This window comes from Balaenoptera musculus, chromosome X, assembly GCF_009873245.2.
Source record: "Balaenoptera musculus isolate JJ_BM4_2016_0621 chromosome X, mBalMus1.pri.v3, whole genome shotgun sequence".
Taxonomy (NCBI): Eukaryota; Metazoa; Chordata; class Mammalia; order Artiodactyla; family Balaenopteridae; genus Balaenoptera; species Balaenoptera musculus.
In genome coordinates this window covers 43115276-43136638 of record NC_045806.1, presented here as the reverse complement: position 1 = coordinate 43136638, position 21363 = coordinate 43115276, and the positions used below count along the sequence as shown (strand labels likewise).

Sequence of the window (21363 nt, the reverse complement as noted above, 5' to 3'; positions counted from 1 at the left end):
GTAGGCTTCCTGGTGGAGGGGACTAGTGCCTGTGTTCTGGTGGATGAGGCTGGATCTTGTCTTTCTGGTGGGCAGGTCCACATTTGCTGGTGTGTTTTGCAGTGTCTTTGACCTTATTATGATTTTAGGCAGCGTCTCTGCTAATGGATGGGGTTGTGATCCTGTCTTGCTAGTTGTTTGGCATAGGGTGTCCAACACTGTAGCTTGCTGGTCGTTGAGTGGAGCTGGGTCTTGGTGTTGAGATGGAGATCTATGGGAGATTTTCGCCATTTGATATTACGTGCAGCTGGGAGGTCTCTTGTGGACCAGTGTCCTGAACTTGGCTCTCCCACCTCAGTGGCACAGCCCTGACGCCTGGCTTGAGCACCAAGAGCCTGCCCTCAACATGGCTCAGAATAAAAGGGAGAGGAAAAGAAAGAAGAAGCTAAAATAAAATAAAGTAAAATAAAATAAAATAAAGTTATTGAAATAAAAAATAAAAAGTAATTATTAAGAAAAAAATTTTTAAGTAAAAAAAAATGGACAAATAGTAACAGCAAAGCTATACAGACAAAATCACACACAGAAGCATACACATACACACTCACAAAAAGAGAAAAAGGGAAAATATATATATATATCTTTGCTCCCAAAGTCCACCTCCTCAATTTGGGATGATTCATTGTGTATTCAGGTATTCCACAGAGGCAGGGTACATCAAGTTCATGGTGGAGGTTTAATCCGCTGCTCCTGAGGCTGCTGGGAGAGATTTCCCTTTCTCTTCTTTGTTCGCACAGCTCCCGGGGTTCAGCTTTGGATTTGGACCCACCTCTGCATGTAGGTCGCCTGAGGGCATCTGTTCTTTGCTCAGACAGGATGGGGTTAAAGGAGCAGCTGATTCGGGGACTCTGGCTCACTCAGGCGGGGGGAGGAAGGGGTACGGATGCGGGGTGAGCCTGTGGCGGCAGAGGCCGCCATGATGTTGCACCAGCCTGAGGCGCGCCATGCGTTCTCCCGGGGAAGTTGTCCCTGGATCACGGGACCCTGGCAGTGGTGGGCTGCACAGGCTCCGGGAGGGGAGGTGTGGATAGTGACCTGTGCTCACACACAGGCTTCTTGGTGGCTGCAGCAGCAGCCTTAGCATCTCATGCCCATCTCTGTGGTCCGTGCTGATAGCCGCGGCTCACGCCAGTCTCTGGAGCTCCTTTAAGTGGCGCTCTGAATCCCCTCTCCTCACGCACCAGGAAGCAAAGAGGCAAGAAAAAGTCTCTTGTCTCTTCTACAGGTCCAGACTTTTTCGCGGACTCCCTCCTGGCTAGCTGTGGCGCACTATCCCCCTTCAGGCTGTGTTCACGCCACCAACACCAGTCCTCTCCCTGCGATCCGAAGCCCGAGCCTCAGCTCCCAGTCTCCGCCCACCCCAGCGGGTGAGCAGACAAGCCTCTCGGGCTGGTGAGTGCTGGTCGGCACTGGTCCTCTCTGCGGGAATCTCTCTGCTTTGCCCTCCACACCCCTGTTGCTGCGCTCTCCTCCGTGGCTCCGAGGCTTCCCCCCTCCGCCACCCACAGTCTCCGCCCACAAAGGGGCTTCCTAGTGTGTGGAAACCTTTCCTCCTTCACAGCTCCCTCCCACTGGTGCAGGTCCCGTCCCTATTCTTTTGTCTGTTTTTTCTTTTTTCTGTTGCCCTACCCAGGTACGTGAGGAGTTTCTTGCCTTTTTCATGTGTGAGGTCTTCTGCCAGCATTCAGGTAGGTGTTCTGTAGTAGTTGTTCCACATGTAGATGTATTTCTGATGTATTTGTGGGGAGGAAGGTGATCTCCGTGTCTTACTCTTCCGCCATCTTGAAGCTCCTCCTCATGCATTTTTGAATGGTATCTATTTTTGTCCTTTTGCTCTCAACCTATTATATTTGAAGTGAGTTTCTGTAGGTGACATACAGTTGGGTTGTGTTTTTAATCCATTTTAATTTTTGTCTTTTCATTGGCATTTAGACCATTTAATATAATTATTGATATGACTGGATTTAGGTTTGCCATTTTACTATTTATATTCTGTTTGGTTCCTCTGAATTATTATTCCTGTTTCCCTTCTCCTGCCTTCTTTTGAATTATTTAAACATTTTTTAGTATCCAATTTTAATTTATTTATTGTGACTTTGACATCTCTTTGTCTAATTTTTTTAGTAGTTGCTCTAGGGATTACAAAACACATACTTTTCACAGTCTATTTAGAATCAATATTTTACCACTTTAATTGCAATGTAAAACCCTTTCCAGCATTTTGGGCCCTTTACCCTCTCCACTTTATGCTATCATTGCCTTATGTATTACATCTACATACACTGAAAATCCCATCAGAAAATGCTGTAATTCGCTTTCAATCAAAACTCAGAAGAAAAATACTCTATTATATTTACACAGATTTTTACCATTTCTGTGTTCTTCCATCATTTGTAATGTTCCACTCTCCCTTCTGGTATCATTTCACTTCTGTATGAAGAAATTTCTTTAGCAATTCTTTTTCAGCAGGTCTGCTTGCTATGAATTTTCTTAGTTTTCCTTTTTCTAAAATTGTGTTTTAAATTTTACCTTCATTCCTGAAGGGTATTTTTTTGCTGGATTCTCTGGATTGATAAATCTTTCAACATCTGAAAAATTGTTTGTTGCTTCTTTCTGATCTAGAGTTTCTGATGAGAAATCTGCAGTCATTCAAATCATTGTTCCCCTATACATAATGCATCATTTCTCTCTGAATGCTTACAAGATTTTTTTGTCTTTAGTTTTCAGTGGTTTTCTTATGATGTATCTATCTATGGGTTTCTTTTGGCTTATCCTGGTAGGGATTTACTCATTTTCTTGAATCTGTAGGTTGGTGTCTTTCACCAAAATTGGGAATTTTTCAAGCCATTATTTCTTCAAAGGTTTTTTTTTTCAGCACTGCTTCTTTCTCCTTTCCTTCTGGATCTCCAATGGCATGACTGATAGACCTTTTATCATTGCCCCATGTGTCCCTAAGGTGCTGTTTATTTTTTTTCTAATCTTTTTTTCTCTGTTGTTCACATTACATAATTTCTATTCATCTACTTTCAAGTTTATTGACTCTTTCCTGACATCTCACTTCTGCTATTAAGCCCATCCAGTGAGTATTTTTTTTTTATTTCAGTTATTGTATTTTTCAATTCTGAGTTTCCACTTGGTTTCTACTTGTTTATAGCTTCTATTTATCTAATTAGAATCTGTATTTTAACATTTGTTCCAAGAGTGTTTGTGCTGTTCATTTGAGTTTTTAATAGTAGCTGATTTAAAGTCTTTGTCAGATAAGTGCAACATCTGCATCCTCTTGTTAATATCTGTTGATTGCCTTTTGCCATGCAACTTGAGATGATCATGGTTCTTTGTATGCCTGGTAAAACTGGAGTATATCCTGGACATTTTGAATATGACATTATAAAACTCTAAGTCTTGCTTAAATTGTATGGAAAACATTTATGTTTTTGCTTTAGCAGTCAATCTGATTAGGTTCAGGCCACACGTTCCCACCAGCCTTCCATGGGCTGATGGTTCAATGTCAGTTCAGTTTTCAAAGCTTTTGCAGTGTTATTCAGATCTGTCTGGTGTGTGTGTGACTAAGTGGTCAGTCTGGAATATAGATGGATGCCTGTTATCTCAGTTCTTTGGTATGCTCATTGGGATCTGATCAACATAGGCACAGGTTAGTGGTGGGTATCTAGGAGCTCATTAGCAAAAAAACATTATGGGGTCACTTTCCTGAACTCCTACCTCTCCACAGTCTCCCCAGTGCTACTCAATTCCTGGGACTTCCCTTTCAGTCCTCCAGTTGGAAATTGTTCACTTCTGCAGCAGTGCCACATCTGGAAACAAGCAGTGGGAAAAGAGAGATAAAAAAGCAACAGTGTGTGGCTCAGCTCTCTTGTGGCCAGAGCTCCATCAGAGACTAAGGGTTCCCCTCTCCAAGAGTATTGGTTCCTGAAGGCTCTCACTGCTGCCACTGTTGCTGCCACTGCATGATTGCCTGAGGGTTGGGATGTGAGAGAAGAGAAATAAAGGGAAAAATGGAGGATTTCCCCCCTTCTCTCACTTCTCAAGCAAGAACTAGAGGGCTTCTCCTGGAGTTCTCTGCCTGTAGTGCAGTACTCACTTCCAGGTTTCCAAATGCATTAAGTTCAGGTCGGGGAATGGGGTGGGGGAAGTGGGAAACTCACCATTTGTTTGTTGGCTTCTCAAATGCTGGTGTCCTTCTTCAATCTTCCTGCAGCTATTTACTTTTCAGAACTCTCAAACAGCTGTCCCATGAATTCTGTCCAGGTTTTATGATTGTGCTCAGTGACAGACAAAGAGTAGCAAGTACTTAACCATCTTACCCAGAACTGTAATCTAGAATCAAATTTTAAATAAATCACTCTGGTGGTTATATGGAGGGTGAAGTAGAAGGGAACAACATTGAAGATGGGGAGACCAGTTAGGAACGTACTCTAGTAATCTAGGCAATAGATGAGATCTCAAACCTGGGCAGTGATAATAGAAATTATGATGAAAATGCCAATTCAAGAAATATTTTGGAGGTAAAAGTGATGAGACTTAACGAGGTCACCCTCTTACAAGGCCATAATTGAAATATGTAAGAAAGGAACTGACAGTGATCAAGACTGATGGCTCCATTAAAAAAAAAAAAAGTAGGGATAAGTATAACAATAGAAATATAAAAGTTACACTCTGATAACTATAGAACATTGTTGAAAAGAAAGACTTAAATAAATGGAAAGACATACCATGTTGTAGTATAAGTCCTGACATTTGGATTTTCTCTTTTTTGTAATGCAAATGTTTGACTTAAGCTTTGATTGCCCAGACATCTACTTCAAAGAGGCACCCACTTCAAAGATGGCTACCTCAAAAAACACATTGCTAGTCACCCCACCCCAGTTCCTACTCCTTTGTTTTAGCAATCTTGCTTGATTTCGATAACTGACCATTTGGGTTGCTTGTTTTTTCTCTTCTCTAGCTTCAAATTCCCCTCTTCTATTTTAAATTCACCAATAATGAGTGAGCCCCAGAATCCCTAGGTTCCCACCTTCAATAAAAGCAGCCCGCTAGGCTTGCTCACTCATTCTCTGTCTCTCTGTATGTCTGTCTGTCTCCCTCTCCCCCTTTCTGTCTCTGTGTGTGTTTCTCTCTGTCTCTCTCTCCCCCAACCCTTGACCTTGCTGTGTGGCCCCAGGTGTGCTGTGTATTTTCCAGGACCTGTAAGCAAAAAACTTAGTCTCCTTCAAAGTTTTTCTGATGGTTATTGCTGAGAGCATCTTGCAGCCATAAGAACCACAGGGCAGGTCAAGCCACAACATTGGTTATGAACAGGATGAGACCAGCACAAAAGACATGTTCATAGATTAGAAGATTTAATATGGTTAAGATGGCAGTTCTCCCCAAACTGACCAATAAATTCAATGCAATCTCTATCAAAATCTCAACTTTCTTTTCAGAAATTGACAGGCTGATGCCAAAATTCATATAAAAATGCAAGGGACCCAGAATAGCCAAAACAATCTTAAGAAAAGAGGAATGAAGTTGAAGAACTCACATTTCCCAATTTCAAAACTTACTAAAAAGCTACAATAATCAAAATGTTATGGTACTGGCATAAGGATAGACATATAGGTAAATGGAAGAGAATTGAGAGTCCAGAAATAAGCTTTCACATTTATAGTCAATTAATCTTCAACAAGGGTGCCAAGATAATTAAGTGGAGAAAGTATAGTTTTTTCAACAAATGGTACTGGGGCAACTGGATATGTTACCAAGGCTGTTGCCCCAGAGTCATACCCCTGTCCCTTCCTTGAATGGAAACCAAGTGCTCTTACCTAAGTTTCAGGAGGAAGCTGCAAAGAGAAAAACAAGAACTGGTTAGAACCAGCTAGGCCCAATATGGTGGAAGACTTGACTTCCAGTAGGCCTTGAGCCTCATGATATGCTCATTGTAATACATTAGTAGGCTAAATGACACACCCACCAGTGCCTTGACAGTTGACAATTGCCATGACAACAACCAGAAAAGCCCATACAAGGACTAAAAAGGAGTGTTGCCTCAGTTCTGGTCCAAACCACACTCCTGTTCTCAGATAAATCATGAATATTCCTCCCTCTCTTTCCAATTCCCTCCATTTTACATCAACCCTCCTATATATATGGTGTCTCCACCCAAATTGGATTGAGAAGCTGATTTGCAAACGAGGTTCCCACTTCCCCATTCTTTGGCTATTGAATAAAGCTTGTGCTGTTCCAGTCTCAGCATCGGTTTCCTTACTGGCGAATCGATCAGAAAAAGAACCTCCCTGGCCAAGACAACAGGACTTGGCCTGGGCTAGGACCCCGGCGTGGGTGCAGGCGACCAATTCAGTAACATATCCACATGCAAGAAAATGAAGTTGGACCCCTATATCACACCATATACAAAAATTAATTCAAAATAGATTTAAGACCTAAATGTAAGAGCTAAAACTATAAAATTCTGAGAAGAAGTATTGGGGATAAATCTTCATGACCTTAAACTAGGTAATGGTTTCTTAGATAAATTAAACTTCATCAAAATTAAAAACTTTTATGCTTCAAATAACACAATCAAGAATGTGAAAAGACAATCCACAAAATCAGAGAAAATGTTTGCAAATCATATATATGATCCAGATTATATAAAGAATTCTTACCACTCAATAATAAAGAAATAAATAACCCAATTAAGAATGGGCAAATAATTTGAACAGACATCTCTCCAAAGAAGATACATATATGGTGAATAAGCACAAGAAAAAAAAATGTCCAACATCATTAGCCATCAGGGAAATGTGAATCAAAACCACAGTAAGATACCACTTCATGCCCATTAGAATTGCCATAATAAAGACAGATAATAAAAAGTGTTGGAGAGGATGTGGAGAAATTGGAACCCTCATACACTGCTGGTGGTAATGCAAAGTGGTCCAGCAATTTCCCTCTTCAGTATATACCCAAGAGAAATGAAACACGTGTCTACACAAAAACTTGTACGTGAATGTTCAAAGCAGAATTATTCATAATAGACAAAAAGTGGAAACAATCCACATTTCCATCAACTGATGACTGGATAAACAAAATGTGGTATATCCATACAATGGAATGTTTTTCAGCAATGAAAGGAAATGAAATACTGACACATGCTACAACGTGGATGAACTCTGAAAACATTATGCTAAGTGAAAGAAGCTAAACACAAAAGGCTACACATTGTAAGATTTAATTTATATGCAATGTCCAGAACAGGTAAATCTATAGAGACAGAAAGTAAATCAGTAGCTGTCTAGGGTTGGGGGGTGGGGATGGGGACTGACTGCTACTGGGTATGGGGTTTCTTTTTGGGGTGATGAAAATGTTCCAAAATTAGACCATGGCGATAGATGTACAACTCTGTGAATATACTAACAACTATAGAATTGTATACTTTAAGTGGGTGAATTGTATGATATATGAATTATATCTCAATAAAACTGATAAAAATCCATAAGGTTACAAAGAAAACCAGTTATACTGAACTAGAAGAATCAAAATATAAACAAATTCTTTTTTTTTTAATTTAACATCTTTATTGGAGTATAATTGCTTTACAATGGTGTGTTAGTTTCTGCTTTATAACAAAGTGAATCAGTTATACATATACATATGTTCCCATATCTCTTCCCTCTTGCAACTCCCTCCCTCCCATCCTCCCTATCCCACCCCTCTAGGTGGTCACAAAGCACCGAGCTGATCTCCCTGTCCTATGCGGTTGCTTCCCACTAGCTAGCTATTTTACGTTTGGTAGTGTATATATGTCCATGCCACTCTCTCACTTTGTCACATCTTACCCTTCCCCCTCCCCATATCCTCAAGTCCATTCTCTAGTAGGTCTGTGTCTTTATTCCCATCTTGCCACTAGGTTCTTCATGACCTTTTTTTTTTCCTTAGATTCCATATATATGTGTTAGCATACTGTATTTGTTTTGCTCTTTCTGACTTACTTCACTCAGTATGACAGACTCTAACTCCATCCACCTCACTACAAATAACTCAATTTCGTCTCTCTTTATGGCTGAGTAATATTCCATTGTATATATGTGCCACATCTTCTTTATCCATTCATCCGATGATGGACACTTAGGTTGCTTCCATATCCTAGCTATTGTAAATAGAGCTGCAATGAACATTTTGGTACATGACTCTTTTTGAATTATGGTTTTCTCAGGGTATATGCCCAGTAGTGGGACTGCTGGGTCATATGGTAGTTCTATTTTTAGTTTTTTTAAGGAACCTCCACACTGTTCTCCATAGTGGCTGTACCAGTTTACATTCCTACCAACAGTGCAAGAGGGTTCCCTTTTCTCCACACCCTCTCCAGCATTTATTGTTTCTAGATTTTTTGATGATGGCCATTCAGACTGGTGTGAGATGATATCTCATTGTAGTTTTGATTTGCATTTCTCTAATGATTAATGATGTTGAGCATTCTTTCATGTGTTTGTTGGCAATCTGTATATCTTCTTTGGAGAAATGTCTATATAGGTCTTCTGCCCATTTTTGGATTGGGTTGTTTGTTTTTTTGTTATTGAGCTGCACGAGCTGTTTGTAAATTTTGGAGATTAATCCTTTGTCAGTTGCTTCATTTGCAAATAATTTCTCCCATTCTGAGGGTTGTCTTTTGGTCTTGTTTATGGTTTCCTTTGCTGTGCAAAAGCTTTTAAGTTTCATTAGGTCCCATTTGTTTATTTTTGTTTTTATTTCCATTTCTCTAGGAGCTGGGTCAAAAAGGATCTTGCTGTGATTTATGTCATAGAGTTTTGCTGTGATTTATGTCATAGAGTAAACCCAAATTCTTGATAAAGAAATAGATGTGCTTCTTTAGAAAGGCATTAAACAACAAGATCCAGATCTAACAGTTACCTTAATTCTGAAGTAGTGATGAGTGTAAAATAAATTTTGAGACATGTGCAATGATTATAACAAAAATGATTGATGGTTCCACTAGCACCTCTAAAGAACAATGGAGTTGGTAAAAAGGAGAGGAAATAAACCAGTTGTTTCCCCAATGAAGCTCCAGGATCAAAAAGCAGGTACAAACAAGACACTTCCTTTTAGTGAGGCTGGAGATTTGCAAGACAGCTTCCAGCCTAGTGCTTTTAGCATGTTTACACATCATTGGCTATACCAGTTAAATCACTGCCAAGCAGCTTGGACCTCTGTGGCTGTACCCTTTAGTCATCCTGCAAGGCAGTGGGATGGGGCAAGAGGGAACTTAATGATATCTGGTCATCAAGGCAAAGCAAGTTGGGAGGGAGAATGGAAAATTGACACAATGGGTAAGAAAGCACTAAGACTATTTGAAAACAAAGCGACCAACAAGGGTTTAATCTCTAAAACATACAAACAGCTCATGCAGGTCTGTATCAAAAAAACAAACAACCCAATCAAAAAATGGGCACAAGATCTAAATAGACATTTCTCCAAAGAAGACATACAGATGGCCAACAAACACATGAAAAGATGCTCAACATCACTAATTATCAGAGAAATGCAAATCAAAACCACAATGAGGTATCACCTCACACTGGTCAGAATGGCCATCATCAAAAAGTCTACAAACAATAAATGCCGGACAGGGTGTGGAAAAAAGGGAACCCTCCTACACTGTTGGTAGGAATGTAAACTGGTACAGCCACTATGGAGAACACTATGGAGGTTCCTTAAAAAACTAATAATGGAACTACCATATAATCTAGCAATCCCACTCCTGGGCATATATCCAGAGAAAACCATACTTCAAAAAGATACATGCACCCCAATGTTCACTGCAGCACTATTTACAATAGCCAAGACATGGAAGCAACCTAAATGTCCATCGACAGATGAATGGATAAAGAAGATGTGGTACATATACAATGAGCCATAAAAATGAACGAAATAATGCCATTTGCAGCAACATGGATGGACCTAGAGATTCTCATACTAAGTGAAGTACTGAGCCCGCGTGCTACAACTACTGAAGCCCATGGGCCTAGAGCCCATGCTCCGCAACAAGAGAAGCCACCACGATGAGAAGCCCACGCACCGCAACGAAGAGTAGCCCCCACTCACTGTAACTAGAGAAAGCCCATGCGCAGCAACAAAGACCCAACACAGCCAAAAAATAAAATAAATAAATAAATAAGAATGAAATAATGCCATTTGCAGCAACATGGATGGGCCTAGAGATTATCATACTAAGAAAGTCATACAGAGAAAGACAGATACCATATGATATCGTTTATATGTGGAATCAAAAAAATAATACAAATGAACTTACTTACAAAACAGAAATAGAGGCATAGATGTAGAAAACAAACTTATGGTTACCAGTGGGGAAAGGGAGGGAAGGATAAAATTGGGAGATCGGGATTGACATATACACACTACTGTATATAAAATAGATAACTAATAAGAACCTGCTGTATAGCACAGGGAACTCTAGTCAATACTCTTTAATGACCTATATGGGAAAAGAATCTAAAAAAGAGTGGGTATATGTATATGTATAACTGATTTACTTTGCTGTACACCTGAAACTAACACAACATTGTAAATCAACTATACTCCAATTAAAAAGAAAAAAAAAAACAGACTCACAGATTTCGAAAACAAGCTTATGGTTACCAAAGGGGAAACATGGAGTGGGGAGGGATAAATTAGGAGCCTTGGATTAACATACACACACTACTATATACAAAATAACCAACAAGGATCTACTGTATAGCACAGGGAACTCTACTCAATATTCTGTGATAACCTATATGGGTAAAGAATCTGAAAAAGAACATATACATATATGTATATGTATAACTGAATCACTTTACTGAAACTAACACAACATTGTAAATCAACTATACTCCAATAAAAGTTTTTAAAAAATAAAATTTGAGGAAACAAAAAAATAAAAATTTTTTTAAAAAAAGAAAGCACTAAGACATCTAATGGCATGGCATGCTCTCCCTCCTGTGTCCAACCCTTCAGAAAAGGAGATATGACCAGACTAGCATGGGGATTCATGGGTCAGAATTGGGAAGTCTTCAATGACTGCCCCCTCTACCAGATATCCACCTCCAGGACTAATTTTCAAAATATTTGACAAGTGATAACAATCGGCCACAGAGCAATCACAACAGTTGCCAGCCACAGTACTAGAACAGAGTTTTGGAGGTCTCCTGCTATGACAGACATTACTTGATTCAGTTGCTAGATTGTGGGGAGGTCCCAGAGGTCCTAGAGGCAAGATTGAGGCAGTGGCTTTTCATCAACTGGCACAGAAGATGTTCAAGTCCTCTGTTAACAACTGAAGTACCTGTACCAGTACACATTACCCCAAAGATAGGGTAGAGAGAGAGAGAGTAGAACCTCCTTAAAGCTTTATGAATGAAGGATTGAGCAACTGGTTGATGCTTACATTCATGGGACATCTTGCTGATTTCACAGGTGGAAATTTCTCCTCTTGACTGAAGGACCAAAAGAGACTTCAATGCACCACTCAAAGTTTTTTTCAAACTTAGACTCTAGAAAGCCACCTTACTACAAAAGTAGGGGTACATTTCAGTGAAAATCCTTATCCCTACCTTTTCGTCATCTAGGAAGAAGCAAAGAAAGCTGGCAACCTGAAATGGGGACCAAAGGGTATTGGCCCACGCTTCCAGCTGCCCCAGATCCGAACAGAGGCCTGTCGGGTAGCGGGGTCTCTTTGGACTACCCCTCCCACCACCAGGATCCTCCTTCTACAGACTCATTCATCAGTTCACACCTAGCTCAATTCCTCTTCCTGTGAAGAGAAAGTCTCCAAACAGAGAGGGAAATTGGATAAGGTAGACCCTGAGGCACAGCCTTTACTAGGCAGGAAAAAAAACAGGGCTACATGTGGGGCTCCTGAGCAATAAGGGGGGAAGTGAGCCACTTTAACAACAACCATTAATTTTTATTAAATTTCTAATCAAATACAACAATAATTTCTTCTCTTTCATAAAAAAACACAAATATTTACAACATTATCAGTTTGGGAAAAGACAAACAGTAAAAATGAAGAAAAGTGATGAAAAGACAAATTCAAGGACAGAATAAATACAGCCTATTTACACGCCTGCCTGGCCCTGGTGGCTGCTGCCAGAGTGCCAGATCCTCAACCTCAGAATTAGCAGCAGTTCAAAATCTCCTCCAGTTTCAACATGTCCAAGGGTGGGATTTTGGTGACTTCAAAGAAGACCCTGCAAAAGGAAGAGGGGTCTGCTCAGTGTAAGATAGTCCAAAGCAAGCAGGCTCCATGGAATAAGTGGGACATAGGCCCTTGGTTCCCTATCTTGCTTTAACTCTGAAGCAGAAAGTAAGGTAAAAAGTACCTGAATCTTTCTTTTCCCTTAAATGAGGTTAGTCTGGGCCTCCCCATGACTGAGCACAAACCCAACCTCAACTGGAGCTTGGTACTTACTGGTGGGAATACTTGGAATGCACAGCCTTGAGCTTATTGCACGAACGTAAAGTCAGCAGGATGTTCAGCTGCCTGACCAAGGGGTGAAGATCAGAGGTCTTGTAGCCACTGTGATACTCCAGGGTAGGAGCCTGGAGGAAGCAACATGGACAGCGACTTTTACAACAGGAAGCAGACACTTCCTGTCTCCAATACCCAAATCCAAACTTCCTATCCATAGTACAGGCAGGGAAGAAAGTCAAACAATTCAAAGACTTGTAGAGCACAGACACCAACCAATAATTAAAGGGTATTACCTAGAAGACTATGTTCCAGCTGCAAGCTAGTGGTATGGCTATATCCATATGCACCAGCTGGATATTAGCCCTAGCCATAGGTATTTAAACTGAAATCCACCAAAGAATTTAAGGAACAGGACTGACTTTGTTACTTACTCTCAGGTTAAGAGCCAATGGCCAGGCAAACCTCAGAACAAACTTGAGGTCCCAACTAAACAGCCAACAGGAACTTAAGGCTGTTCCTCCTCTCTGGCTCAAAGAGCTATCATTTCATGCATTCATTTTCTCAGTCAACTTTAAGTATGCCTATCATGTGGCAAAAGGAATATAGCAGAGTGTTTAAGAGCAAAGGTTCTGGAGGCAAACTGCTTGGGTTCAAATTCCAGCTCCATTAACAGCATGGCCTTGAGCCAGTTACTTAACCTCTAGGTGCCTCAGTTTCTAAATCTGCCAAATAGGGACGATTACAGTAATTACATAATAGGCTTAAATGAGTTAATAGACATAAAGCACACAGAACAGAGTCTAGCACATACCCAAACAATGCTAGCTAGGATTAATATTACCAAACCCCATACAGGATGCTGGGAATACAAAGATGACTAAGAGATGACTAAAGCTCCTGCCCTTGAGGAGTCTGTAGTCTAGTGGGGGAGACAGACTTGCACACAGAGAATTACAAAATGTGTGGGAAGTGCTACAGTGGAAGGGAGCATGGGACAGTGGAGGAACAGAGCTGCAGGACCCATGAATTTTGGCTGGGAAAGTAACAAAAAGCTTTGCAGAGGAGGGCACATCTGCAATAGGTACTGAAAGTCTAGTGGGAGTTCCACAGGTAGAGAAAAGAAAATTCATTATTCTGTGAGGCAGTGGTTTTCTTAAAATGTCTTAAATTATTTTCCCTGAACTCATTTTTTTCCAAATATCTTACCTGGAAGCCCAAATATCTTACCTGGAATTGGGGGCGGGAACTAAGAAGCCCACCAATTTGGATCCCTTTACCTTTTACATGGCCCCTGAGATACTTCTGCAGGAATCCCAGGGCTCTACTGAATACTCTTTGGAAACCACTGCCACAGGCAAAGGGCAGTCATTGGCATGCTGAGCAGGGGAGTAACACATGGGATAACACATCATATTGGGTGTGTTAATTAAGATTAACAGCCCTACTGTCACTGCCCCAATTGTTCACATTGTTCAATTGTTCACTGCCCCAATGCTTCACATTGATTATTATTAAAAGCCCACTCACTGGTGTTGATACGTTCACATACGCTCTCTCATCTAATATACCTTCCATACTGCTATATACTAGTACTGTTTCCAAAACATACAAACAGGAAGATGTCACTCCCCTGCCTTAAAAACTTGCAATGCCGTAGTGTAAAATGGATCTTTCAGCATGGCATCAAAGGCCTCTCACAATCTGACCACACTCTACCATTCTGGTCTCACCTCTCACCATTCCCTACTCATACGTCCTCTGCTCTATCCATAGGAAATGTCTTATTCTGCCCTGAATACATCACACTGTTTTCTTATTGCCTTCACGTCTTTTCAATTATTGTTCCCTCTGCCTAAAATGTCTCTTCTCAAGGTTCCTACTCATATCTCAAGACCCAACTCAAAAGTCACCTCCTCTGTGAAGCCTTTCTCATCTATAGCAGTATATATAGTGTAGAGGACTGTGGAGCCAGACTACCTAGGTTCAGATCAGGGCTGACACTTAGCTGATACTCACTGGTACAGCCATGCCAAGTGTTAAAACACTGAAATATTTTTATACTGGTTGGCAAGCAGTTTGCTGCCCTGAGCCTCTCAACTGTCCTCTCTCAGGACCTACCAGCCTTCCCCAGGATCCAAGGGTCAAAGCCTGGGTCCGTATGGGGCCTCCAGGATCATGGCTCCGGGGCTACAGCCACCATTCTGATTATAGAGTAGGTATATTCTTTGAACAGACTCCTAGTTCCCAAAGCCTAGCTCTGCCTCTCATTAGCCAAACACGGGAAGTTATTTCTTATCTGTACAATAGGGATAATAGTGCTGATCTCATAGGGTTGTTGTGAAGATTGAATTAATAGACAAAGTGTTTAGTTCACTGACTAAGCACTCAATAAATGCTAGCCATTATTATTATATATTCTTTCTCATCGTCATCACTGCCATTTACTTAATGCTTTCTCTGTCCCAAGAAATTTCAGTGCCTTGTCCAAGTTCACACAACTGTTTATAGGGTTCTTCCTCAGCACACAGAGGTTTCTCCATCAGTAGTGGTGCTAGAATTTCTAGGCCGCAGGGGCTTAGGAGTGGTTGGGAAGAGTATGCTCATTTGCAAGCATACTCTTTCTATTGGATTGCATGTTACACGTCAGTAAAAATTCATAGTTTTCTAAAGTTGCTTTTATTCACAATTTTTTATAAAATTGAGAAAGCATCAAATATGCATTTTATTTGTATTGGGGAAGGAGGCTGTGGGGGCCTTCCTCCTCAGAGAAGAGCACAATAGTATATCTCTGAGTCCCCTGTTATACACATGGACAGTTGCTTTCACTACTCTGTTCTCTGGGTCAGTGCTTTCCAAATCCTGTTCCAGTGAGCACCCTTGGGGGGGCCAACCTTGCTGAGGGGACTGCAAGGAGCAGGGGTGGAATGGGGTCAGGCAAGAAGTGGGTCCACCCCATTCCCTGCTGCAATCAGAATAATTTCACATTAGTCTGTTTTGTGATACTGGGCTTTCAGGTAAGCTGTCTTTGGAAGAAAGTGTACTGTGATGAAGAAAAGTGAAATAAAATACGTGGCTCTAGAAACCCTTTAGGCAGCCAGGCCCCTAAGATGTCAAGATGTTAAAGGATTCATAACAGCAGGTATGTAGTAGTTTTGTCACAGAGTTTCCCACAGCCCTAGTTTACACCTTCCTCCTGAGCTGACCCTGTGCTTTTAAATCCATATCCCTGGGACTTTCCTGGTGGTCCACTGGTTAAGAATCTGCCTTCCAATGCAGGGGACGGGGGTTTGATCCCTGGGCAGGGAACTAAGATCCCACATGCCGCGGGGCAACTAAGCCCGCGTGCCGCAACTACTGAGCCCACACACTCTGGAACCCATGTGCCACAACTAAAGAGAAGCCCACGTGCTGCAATAAAGAGCCCACATGCTGCAACTAAGACCCGATGCAGCCAAAAATAAAATAAATAAATAAATATTTTTTAAAAAATCCCTACTCCTTCTTCCCCACCGCCCACAAGTGTTTACCCAGTGTCCGAGCTTCTTCATGTAGAGGGCCAGGAGGAAGGAGCCAGCAGCTAGCTTGGAAGCCCTCTCCTGGACATAGTCATATTCCTGCAGGGTCATTTCACAGATGAAGCGGGACAAGGTCAGTGTCTTCATGCTGGCATGGACACACTAAAGGCAGGAAGAAGACTGGCTCAGCAATCAATTCAGAACACTGGCACCAAGCAGAAAACCCCCTGCACTCACTCACTCCAGTTATCCCACCTTGGGCCTAAATGGCTCTCTGCCTGAACAATGTACCTCTTTTGCCACCATGACTCACACTAAGGACACTGCCCACAAAGCACAGAATCTTTAGGAGAGGGGATTCTGAAATTGGCAATGGTATTTGCCATCTTCAGGGCTTTAAACCAAATTATCAAGTGTGATTGTGGTACCCTCCACCTCCCCTTTCTGTAGATGTCATCCTTTGAAGAGCCGAAGGCCTCCAACTGTTGACTTTTCACTGGGTTCCAGACTAGGAGGTATTCCATGCTCCAAAAGAACTCCTTCCCTTTTCTTGTTTGAATATATATATGTGTGTGTGTGTGTATACACACACACACACACACAAATCCTACAAGACACACTTGTATAATATAAAGTGACTTCCCCTGTAATCAATATTCAGGTGAAGGAAGAGAACTTTGACAGCATCTCCCCTAAATTTCCCGTGTCCCTTCCTGATCAAAGAATCTTCTTCCCCTCCCCTACTCTGCCCTCACCTCAAAACTTTATAGGCATACCATGGAAATCTGCAATTTTCTTCCCCCCCCACACTCCATAAAGATTGCCAATCTAGGAGGGTGGACTGAAGAAGAAATTCCCCTGTCCCCAGTTGTCCCTTTCCCTTTTCCTACCACTCAAGCAGCCACTCTGGGAATGGAGGGGACTAACCCAGCAGTGGGAAAATGAAGATGTACCTCCCCTGTCTTACCTTAGCATATCTGCGCAGAAAATGATAGGCGATGGGAATGTTGATATCAAATTGGAGGGTTTTTAGGATGCTGTTTTCCATGGCGAGCATCTCATCTCGTTTATACATATCATCACAGATGTACAGGAAGTCATCCACACAAGGTGGGCAGGGCTCCTATGGGTGGAGAGGAGAGGCAGTCACAACCAGGCAAAGACAGCCCACTCCTCTCTGCTTGGAGATGAAAGGCAGAGGAGGAGAGGGGTGAAGGATAGGAGGTAATAACATTCCCTGGCATGAACCTTCAGGGTAGCTCTGAGAGCCAGCTTCTGGTTTTTGAGTAGTACATCTGAAAAACAAAATCAGAGAGATAGGAGGAGAGAGGACAGGGCCTCTTGGGGTAGATTCTTATAGCACTGGAAGCGGCATAATATGGCACAGGGACTGGAAGCACTGAGCTCTCTTCTAATGAGTGAGAAATCTAAGGCCTACTCTGGGGGGAACAGAGGCAAGGAGACCACAGGAAGGGAGCTAGAGATGGAAAATAAGCCCGCACTTTGTTTTCTTGTCTAAGGAATGAATAAGGATGTTTGGGAGGGGGCACTGCTGGGGTAATAGGCAGTGAGAGACAGAGAGAGATAGGCACAGAGGGAACCTAAGCAGAGACTGAAGACCAAGGGATGGGAGGATGTGCAAGGGGGCTAGACTGGGAAGGTCCAAGCCAAGCCAAGGGTGAGAAGAACCCCCCCTCCACAATCTGGGGCACCGTTCCATGTCCTGCCCTCTGCAGGCTGAACCTTAGTTTTGGGGAAAGGACTAGGAGGCAGGAAGACCCCTGAATCTTTTCTCTAGCTGCATCTCACTGCCCACCCCAGCCTTCTTCTCACACCTCTATTTTCAGATCACAAACTGGACCAACCCTCTGGGTTTGCAGACAGGGAAATTGAGGCCCAGAGAGAGGAAGTGACTTGCTCAAGGTCACACAGCAACCTAGTGACAAGACCAGGACAAGAAACTCTCCCTTCCACTGCTCTACTCACCAGAGGCTCCTTCCTTTCTTCTCTTCTCATATCATCTCCATACCTCCCCTTGCAAAAGTCTTTCTGTACTTCTCAATCCTGTGAGGGGAAGACACCCCTGCCCCAAAAAACTTAGTGGAGGTCCTTTGTCCTGATAACCAGAAGAGGGGTGCTCCTGGTTCCAAAATTTGCTAATGAGAGCACCTTGCACACTCCTTCTCTCTCCTGCTCTTGGTTGTCCAGGAACCCCCAGCTGCTTTTTTAACCCCCTTGAGGCTGAGGCAGGGAACACTTGCTTAAGCCACAGGACATCCCTAGGTAGGTGGAGGGAGGAGGATAGACGGAGAGACATAAAAAGAGAAAGGAAGGGGAGCAAGGGAATGAACCAGGAAGTCAGTGAGCAGGGAAGGAAATGAGCTAGAGAGGGAAGCAGGGAACAAGGGAGAGAGTGAGGGAGGAGGAAGGGGAAGAGGAAGAAAGGGAAGGAGGAGGCTAGGGAGTAAGGGCAGGAAGGAGGGAGGGAGGATGGGAAGGAGGGAGAGAACCAAGGAGAGAAGGAGCCAGGGAGGGAAAGAGGGTGGAAGGTAACAAGCATGAGTGGGTGGGAGGGAGTGACCAAGGAAGTGAGTGAGAGGGAGCTGAGCAGAGAGGGAGCAGGGAGTGAGGAGCAGCAAGGGAACCAGGGAGCAAGAGAATAGGGAAGGAAGTGAGCCAGAGAGGGAAATGGGGAGAACGAGGGAGGGAGGGAGGGAGGGAGGAAGGAAGAAGAGAGAGAAGGAGGAAAAAGGAAGGAGACAGGGAAGGAGGGTGGGAGGAAGTTAAGGTGGGGGGAGTCATGGTGCCAGAGTACCATGGAGCAAGGATGGGAGATACGGAGCGAAGGAGCAAGCAGGGAGGGGAGAGAAGGAACCATCAGAAAAGGAAGGGTGAGGGAGGAGGGGAGGAGGAAGCAAAGGAGGAGGGAGGGGAGCACGTAATAGAGAAGCAACAGGGAGGAGAGGGAAGGAGGAGGAAGGGAGAGAGGGAGCGACAGAGGGAAGAGCATTAGCTAGGGAAGGAGAGAAGAGAGTGAACAAAGGAAAGGGACAGGAAGGGAGGGTAGAAGAGAGGAGGGTGGAGTAGGAGGGAAGGCGGGACGGGGTGGGTAGGTGGGTAGGAAGGCATGGAGGAGTGAGGGATAGAACCAGGGTGGAAGGGAGAAGGTCATGGAAGGAGGGATCAAGTGAGGAGGGGAGGGAGTGAGCGAGAGAAGGATAGAGAAAAGGAGGGTTGGAAAGAGCAACAGAGAGTGGGTGGGTGGGATGGAGGGAGGGGCCCAGCATGGAGTGAGCGAGTGTACAAAGCAGGGATTGAGGGATCAAGGAAGGGATTGAAAGAGGGCTGGAGGGAGGAAGGGAGCTACCGAGCAAGGGCAGAAGTGGAACAGGGCAGAAGTGGAGCAAGGGCAGTAGTGGAGAGAGGGCAGAAGTGCAGTGAGGGCCGGAAGTGGAGTGAGGGCCAGAAGTGGCGAGAGAGGGAGGCAAGTAAGGAGCAAAGGAGGGGTGGAGTTAGAGAGGGAGCTACTGATGGAGGTAGGAGCTAGTGAGTGAAGGAGAGAGTGAAGAAGGGAAGCAGAAAGCTAGTTAGGGATAGAGCTGAGTAGGGAACACAAAAACAAATCCACAGTTCTAAAGGTTTTTGTACTCATAAAAGTTGCTACTTCTCTGTTCCTAAACTCTAAGGTTTTATACTATTAGCCTATCTGAAGGAAAAATGAGAGTAGAACAAAATCATTTAGCATCTAAGGAAGACGAAAGACTCAGATAAAGTAGTTAGATGGATATGGTTATGAAGGAAAGGCCAGCTATTTGCTTTTATACTGCTACTTCAAAAATTACTAATTTACTTGGACTCACTACCATCACTAGGCCATTTTCTCTTAAATGTCTCCAGCACCTAGATTTGGAAATGCTTCCTTATATATGCAATTCAAGACTCCACTAGACGGAGGTGGAGTTGCTGGAAGAAGAAAATGGGGTGGGGACAGAGAATTATGGTCCAGAAGGAAGCTTTAAAAAAAACCAATCCATTTAACTAGGAATATGTCCACCTACACACATCTTCAAAGAGGAAAAGGGAGAATTTTGTTGATGCCAGGAAACAAATACACCACCATTTGCACCCAACACCAGTTTCCCTGCTTAGGAAGACAAAAAATCGGTAGGAAAACTTATTTGTGTGCATGTATGTAATTGTATACACACACAAATACACATATGTGAATGTACACACATGCGTATATATATGTATATACATGTATATAACACATACACACACATATTATACATATGCATGCATATACACACACATATATACATACATATGTAAATGCACATACATACATACATACATATATATCTGGCTTGGATAGAAACCGATTGATTAGTTTTCTCCAGGTCCTATGGACTCAGGCTCACCTCAAATTTTGCTGCAATCAGAAAAGCAGTGGAACCAAGGAGTTGTAGCTTGTCCCTCTTGCATATTACCTCCATAAGGTAGTGATCTACCAGCTTCACTGCCAAGTACAGGGTCTCATGACTCATCTCAAAGGTCATCTGGAGGAACACACAAACAGGGCAGGAATCCACATATTGTCCAACTCCAAAGGCACATCCAGATAGGTGTAACTACCTGGTCTGTGGTACTGAGGACAGTGGTGCTACCAGGCCTGGCCAGCTGAAACTCTGCTATGAATGCAAGAACTGATTCAGTTAGGGGCCTGGCTATATCTCTAGTGCCTTTGAGGACCCTGGCATTATCTATCCCTACACATTTGGGTAAGTGACCAATCTTACATCAGAGGGAGATGCTCTGCCTTCTCTATGAGCACCTTGAGTGAACACACCCTCCCTCTTTCATCTCCAAAACTTAGATTCTTGCTTTCCCCATTTGCTACTTTGTAGTGTAAACCCTGAAGGTTGACTTTTTGTAATGTAAGTGCCTGACTTAAGCTTTGATTGCCAAAGCATCCACTTCAAAGAGGCATCCAGATAATAGGGAGACATCTTCAAGATGGCAGAGGAGTAAGACGTGGAGATCACCTTCCTCCCCACAAATACATCAAAAATACATCTACATGTGGAACAACTCCTACAGAACAGCTACTGAATGCTGGCAGAAGACCTCAGACTTCCGAAAAGGCAAGAAACTCCCCACGTACCTGGGTAGGGCAACAGAAAAAAGAAAAAACAGAGACAAAAGAATAGGGATGGGACCTGCACCTCTGGGAGGGAGCCGTGAAGGAGGAAAAGTTTCCACACACTAGGAAGCCCCTTCACTGGCGGAGACGGGGTGTGGGTGGGTGGGGGCGACGCTTCAGAGCCACGGAGGAGAGCG

At 43.0% G+C, this 21363-nt stretch overlaps 1 protein-coding gene across 1 annotated transcript in view; it reads right to left on the bottom strand.

The window, feature by feature from the left end:
- Positions 1-12038: 12038 nt before the first annotated feature.
- The window catches only part of CCNB3 (cyclin B3), a 78099-nt gene continuing 68774 nt past the window's right edge, over positions 12039-21363 (bottom strand). Inside the window, exons 4-8 of the mRNA XM_036841115.1 lie at positions 20445-20582; positions 16991-17146; positions 16036-16185; positions 12506-12636; positions 12039-12284 (exon numbers count right to left, since the gene is read on the bottom strand). Of these exons, the coding sequence (XP_036697010.1) occupies positions 12212-12284; positions 12506-12636; positions 16036-16185; positions 16991-17146; positions 20445-20582 (648 nt within the window). The 3' untranslated portion in view covers positions 12039-12211. The remainder of the gene's footprint in view (positions 12285-12505; positions 12637-16035; positions 16186-16990; positions 17147-20444; positions 20583-21363) is intronic.